The 6,864-nt window shown below is 39.3% G+C and overlaps 1 protein-coding gene across 1 annotated transcript; it reads left to right on the forward strand.

Moving 5' to 3' along the window:
- Positions 1-4,508: 4,508 nt before the first annotated feature.
- SOX14 (SRY-box transcription factor 14) lies at positions 4,509-6,425 on the forward strand. The gene has a single exon (XM_066589290.1). The coding sequence runs from the start codon at positions 4,956-4,958 to the stop codon at positions 5,670-5,672; it is 717 nt and encodes a 238-aa protein (XP_066445387.1). The 5' UTR covers positions 4,509-4,955; the 3' UTR covers positions 5,673-6,425.
- The last annotated feature ends 439 nt before the right edge of the window (positions 6,426-6,864 follow it).

Consider the following 6,864-nt stretch of genomic DNA (forward strand, 5'->3'; position numbering starts at 1 on the left):
CATCTCAGCCCGGTTATGTTTTGCCAAAACCAACATCAAGTCTGCTGAAAGTATGAGGGAGAACGTGTTATGATCTGATGAGAACAAGGCTACGCATCACCAAAAGAACACCATATCCACAAGTAAAGGTGTTGAAGGCAGCATTACACTTTAGGGCTGTTTTTCTGCTGCTGGATTTGAGGCTTTAGTCAAGGTGGAGTTAATTACGAACAATACCAAATATCAATCCTTTTTCGGCACAAAACCTTCAAGCTTCTGCTAAAAAAATGAAGATCAATTTCACCTTTCAGCACAATAACCCAAAGCATACCCACAAATCAGCAAAAGAATGGCTTTGCCAGAAGAAGATCAAAGTTTTGGAATGACCCAGCCAGAGCCCAGACCTGAATCTCATTGAAGATCTGTCAGCTGACCTGAAGAGGGCGCTACACATGACAAATTTAGACTGAATGCTGTCAAAGGGTACATCAACAAAGTAGTAGTTTTTAGATGTGCATACTTATGCAACCACATTATTTTAGGTTTTTTTTTTTGTTGTTTTTTTATATCTCCACACTAAGAGATTTCGGTTTGTTTTTCAATGGCATTGTACAAATAATGGGTCACATTGAAGGTGGAAATAAATCTGAGCTCGAGGGAGCCCCTGTTGCAACAGATTTGTATTTCCACACCGAAGCAGTAGCAAGTCACTGGGGTAGTTGTGCAGTGGCTAGTTGAAACATCGCTGAAAACGAGGTTAGTAGTGCAAATAGCTTTGGGGTCAACTTCAGCAAGGGCAACACTGAGCTAGGTCCTTCTGAAAGACTAAGAGACTGCTTGATTCATTTTCATCTGTATCACCATGTTGGTCTGCTTCAGAAAAGAAAAACAGTTCAAAGCAAGCATGTGTTCTCACAGCAATTGTGGGAACTGCAACTATGTTGCGGACGAGGTAGATGACCTATGGACCTTCATCGGATGTCTCCAGCCTTGAGCGCTTCCTGGTTAGCTCTACCAGAGAGCCAACTACCGAGCGCCCATTGGGGATAGTTACGCTCTCTCTTGCTGAGGAAGCCCTCCAGCTGGAAACCACTGGCGACCAATCCTCTGGACTTGTTCTGAACTTTACATGCATACTGTAGATAGATACACTGTACATACCTTGCACATACTCTTTAGGCCAGCTTACGCACTATGCAATGAATAGAACTTATTGATTTCAATGGGTTCGCTCACATTTTCTTTTCATGTGCACGCATTTCGCACATGTAAAAAAAAATACAGCATGCTCTACTTTTGTGCACATTTGAATATTTAAGATCCCCATGGAGGGCGGGGGGGGGTTATGGGGGTTGCGCAAATGCACACGCAATGCACAAGGAGATGCGCAAAATGTTGTTTAATTCTGCAGGATTAATAAAAAATTTTAATTTATTAGGCTAAATAGCTATTTAAATCCGGCATGTTCATCTGTCACACAGTGAAATACTCCGATAACACGCAAAAAATACTCATTCACCGTGCAAATACGCTACGCTGAGAGTGGCTTCAAATGAGCATATGTGCAAGTATGCTTGCTTCTGTGCAACATATTTATGCATTGAACGAGGTTGATGAAATTAATTTATACGTGAGTCTGCGCATAGAACTGTAGCTTTTTGCGCAACCAGGCAATGTTCATATACTCACACAGCACCTCCCACCCTGATTTAAAAGGCTATTTAGCCTAATGAGATCCAGGTGTATTCTTTTCTCTGCAGTTTTGCACAGCGTTTGGCGCATGTTCTTGAATATTACATGCGCATTTGCGCATCTCTCATAGACTTTTATGGGACCCTTTGGTGCGCAAATACACAGGAAAACAGAACTGGTTCTATTTTTCTGCACACACAAGAAATGCATGAGCAAAAAAAGGAAATGCGAACAAACCCATTGAAATAAATGGCTTCTGTTTGTGTGTGCGGATACGTTCCTCTGAAGCCGCCCTTAGGGCTCCTGTAGAGGAACGCATGTGTTGCTATGCTCGCAATAATTTGCCTATTCTACTGTATTTTTCTGCGCTGCCGATCCCATTCACATCGCCGTGGCACACACCCGTGCCATAACTGAATCAGCTGGGCAGCCTAATTATTTTCCAGTGTTATTTATTAACACTGCAAAATTGCGCAGTTCAGTGCATGATTTTGTATGGACGGGGTGTGCATCTTCACAGTGACATAGACCTCTATGGTGCCTTGGGGGGCACAAATGCGCACAAGAATAGAGCATGTTGCGTATATTTTCGTGCAAAACTTACGGCAAAAATGCAGAATGATAAGGAACCCATGAAATCAATTAGTTATATTCACTGCGGTTTGTGCAAGTGATTTTGCCCGTGCAAAAACGCATATAAAATTGCCCTTTTTATGCGGTTTTATTCTCATGTGCGCTCAATTCTGTTGTGCAAGAAAGGATAGGCCTTGCTCTATCTTTCTACTTTTTTTTGTGCACACAATAGTGTGGAGTTTAAACTATACAAAAAATACTTAAGACTTGTTCATGCGAAAATACACTGCGTATTTGTGCATGGATTCGTCTGTCTAAGCCCTTAAGCACGCGTACACTGTATATACATTGCACACGTGTCTACATATACAATGTAAACACATATACACATTGTGCACTCTCTGTATAAGCACACAAGCTGCACACTGGCATTTTGCCTCGTCTTTTCTCTCTTTTAATTACATTTTGTTAGCATTCCTAGCATTGTGTTTATTATTAGTGATGTGAAATGTTCTCTTTGTCAGCTCTGAATATAATATTAATAATAGCATTAATCATCTGTTCGCTGGAATCCACATTATCCGGACTTGACACTGCATCTCCCATCCAGTGCTATCTGCTGCATTGTGCCCTCCTATAAAGAGACGTTGTAAAGATGTTTTTATTTCCTTATAATAGATTAATTACTTGTCAGCAGGAGAGGAGCTGCAGATTTAAGCAATTTCCCCAAGAATGTTTATTGAAGGACACAGAAGCTGGAACAATATCAAAAGGTCAATTTCATTTTTCCCCTTTATAGGGAACTAGGGGGACAGATCTCTTAACTAGGCAGGTGCAGAGCATGAATATCCCCCGAGGAAAGGACTACAATTGTTTCCATTTAACAAATATTCTTCCCAAGGGCATTTTCAATTAAAGATCTGCTTACACCCCAACAAGCTGCTGCAATAAAGCACTGACTTGTAATAGGAAATCTATTAGCAGAGACAAAACTGTTTGTGTGTGTGTATAACAGAGGTTGAGGCTATGTGTCTCTATATATGTAAACACACGATAGACAGATAGATGTGTGGATGTGTGTTTTAAAAACAGATAAAGTACAGAAATTACCATACACATGATTAGAAAGGCTATAAGCACAATGCTATATATATATATATATATATATATATATATATATATATATATATATATATTTATATATATAGAGAGAGAGATAGATAGATAGATAGATAGATAGATAGATATTCACACACAAACAGGTAGATAGACAGATAGATAGATTTGATAAATGGAGAGAGTATGGAAGTGAAATATGAGGATAACATGAATTAACGGCAGTTAATTGCTCATATGCTATTCTCCATATCTGTAGTGATTACGATACATGACCTTATTTTGATGCGTGGGACAAGCGCAACTAATACAGTAGTACAGTAGCCTAATAACCCCTAGTCGGAGTTAAACCCCTGCTTTCCTTTCCTGATGTGTGTGTGTGTGTATATATATATATATATATATATATATATATATATATATATATATATATATATATATATATATATATATATATATATATATGTATATATATATATATATACACACACATATATATCTATCTATGTATACATACATATAACTCTACATACACATATATGATGTGCGTGTGTTTGTAGATGTTTATGTGTATGAAAAAAAAAAAAATATATATATATATATATATATAAACCATGTAAACTGAGAAGAGAATGGAAGTAAAATACTGTTCAGTATGAGGATAAAATGAATTAACGGCCGCTAATTGCTTACATGCTATTCTTCATGTCTGCAGTGATTACTTTACATGACTTTATTCGGATGTGTGGGACTGCCAGGACAGTAGCCTGTTAACCCCTAGTTGGAGTTGAAGCCCTGCTTCCTTCCCTGATGATACTCTGTGTATGAGAGCAGTAGAGGTTCTCCAGCTCCCCCCTGACACTAAACTCTTCACCTAACACCCTTCCTATAAAAGCAGGAGGAGCTGAGGAGTTGTGACTGCTTCTATTAGTGGATTAACTAACAAAAGCTTCGTCCTTAATCTGCTCTATTTAGTGTTTTCCCTTTCTCTGCCTCCTGTTCCCTCAGTGTTGTGTGTGGATGGTGCCTTGGTGTAGAAGGTATTCTGCAAGAGCTGGAAGCTGATTGGGTGTCTGTGGTAGGGGTGTAAACCCTTTTGATTATTAGATTGCATGCTGCACTAAGCAGGAAAAGGCTTTGAACTTCTCCACTTTTGGCTCAGTGTATTCTTTTTTTTTGCTATGAGCTGTTCCTCATTCCCAGCAAGGTGCTGCGCTAAACAAGACACCTTCAGGAAGAAGTAAGGACATCATCTGTATGAGAGCTTTCTTCTCTCCTCCTATCTTTCCTTGCCTTACCCTGTCTCTGTTATCACAGACAGGAAAACACACACACACCTTGGACCTCAAGGAAGAGCTTTATTGGACCTTAAGGATTCCAGGATCTTGACAGTTACCTGCTTCTTCTCCATCAAGAGCCTTCCAAACAATCGCCCGTTGGGAAGGTACGAAGTTGACTTCAAGATCCTTTTGTTCCTCCACTGAATTTTTGGCATGATTAGTTAAAGACTTCATTCTTCATTATCAAAAGGACAAGAGAAGGGGGGGAACTTGGAGTTGGCCTTTTTTTTCTAGTCACCTAGATTGAACACTACCATGTCTAAGCCTGTTGACCATATTAAGAGACCCATGAATGCCTTCATGGTGTGGTCCAGAGGGCAAAGAAGGAAGATGGCCCAGGAAAACCCCAAGATGCACAATTCGGAAATAAGTAAAAGACTTGGAGCTGAATGGAAACTTCTATCTGAAGCTGAGAAAAGACCTTACATAGACGAAGCTAAGAGGCTCAGGGCGCAACACATGAAGGAACATCCTGACTATAAGTACAGACCAAGGCGCAAACCCAAGAACCTTCTAAAGAAAGACAGGTACGTCTTTCCTTTACCCTACCTTGGAGATCATGACCCACTTAAGACAGGACTTCCCATGAGTGCCACTGAATCTCTCCTAGGAGCTTCTGAGAAGGCAAGAGCCTTTTTACCACCATCAGCACCTTATTCTTTACTGGACCCAAGTCAATTTAGCTCCACAACCATCCAGAAGATGACAGAGATGCCACACACCTTGACTACAAGCACTCTTCCTTATGCCTCCACCCTGGGATACCAAAATGGAGCTTTTGGTGGGTTAAGCTGCCCTAGCCAACACACACACACCCACCCCTCTCCAACTAACCCTGGCTACGTGGTGCCCTGTAATTGTACAGCATGGTCAGCTTCTAACTTGCAACCTCCGGTTGCCTATATATTGTTCCCTGGCATGACTAAAGCTGGTCTAGACCCTTATTCTTCTGCGCATACCACAGCCATGTAAGAAGAGTACTAGATGTCAAGGAAATGAACTATGCTGGTGCATGTATAGACAGACTGCCAAGATGGTACTACTAGCAGAGAGACACCTTAAGGGATGGTAGAGAGGAACAATCCATTCTTAGACCAACTTGGCAGAAAATTCTAATGCACTTCCTTTCTTATGAAGGGCACAATCTATTACTACTAATGCTCTACATCAAGCCATGGAAGTAATTTTCAGGACCAATTGTAAGAAATGTACAAGTTCCTCTTTTTTTCATTTGTATATCCTCAATCTGGACAGTTAACCCTTTATTTTGAGTTTTTCAGTTTGCCTTTGTGATCTCGAATTTTGAAGGGACTAACATTAAATTATTTAAAAAATATGAATTATTAGTATAATTATTATTATTATGACCTATTTTGCACATTGATTTTACTGTGGGGGATTAGTGGGAGCTGTGTTAGATATTTTGCCATACAATCTGGTTTTCTTGTTTTCAAAGAGTTTAGCGCTGAGAGCTTTATTATAATGATGATGAGGATGATGATGATGATGATGATGATGATAATAATAATAATAAGAAGAAGAATTAATGATTATTTTACCCTCCAAAAATATTTTGTAAAAAGCAAATAACTAAGTCATGAAGGCTATTTCTTTAGAATGATGATTCCCCTCCTGGGGGAAGTGACTGTACACCCTTCTCTCCCTTTATTTACTCCTTTTTTGTTGAACAAGGATCTTTTGAATAAAGACAATCTTGTCGTTAAATGCGATGTGTGAGCTGTGCATTATAACGTGATAATGATCTCAGGGAGATAATACAATCACTAGGTACAGGTGTCCTGCACATTATAACTACAGACTGGATTACTGTATTCAGTGTATTGTGCAAATATCATTTTTAACATTGTATTGTTTACTTTACTATATTTATTTAGAGGTATATAAAGGGATATTTACATGTGCTACTGATGTCGATAGCTTTATATATTGTCAGATATATACTGTGCTAATAGGTTACAACAATTCTTTCAAGAAAATGCAGTAGTGGAAGTCTTCAGTAGGTGTTTATATTTCTACTTACAGCTAATTTTGGCATCATCATCGTCAGATTTTGTTGCAGTCCTGTACAACACTGCCAAAATATCTGGATATTACTATGAGTTGTGCTATATGACAAAATCTGCTCTCTGCACCACGTGCAGGA

This window comes from Eleutherodactylus coqui, chromosome 1 (assembly GCF_035609145.1).
Source record: "Eleutherodactylus coqui strain aEleCoq1 chromosome 1, aEleCoq1.hap1, whole genome shotgun sequence".
Classification (NCBI taxonomy): Eukaryota; Metazoa; Chordata; class Amphibia; order Anura; family Eleutherodactylidae; genus Eleutherodactylus; species Eleutherodactylus coqui.

Bases quoted from the DNA above. Each gene is read 5' to 3' on its own strand.
- SOX14 (XM_066589290.1), top strand. From the start codon at position 4,956: ATGTCTAAGCCTGTTGACCATATTAAGAGACCCATGAATGCCTTCATG.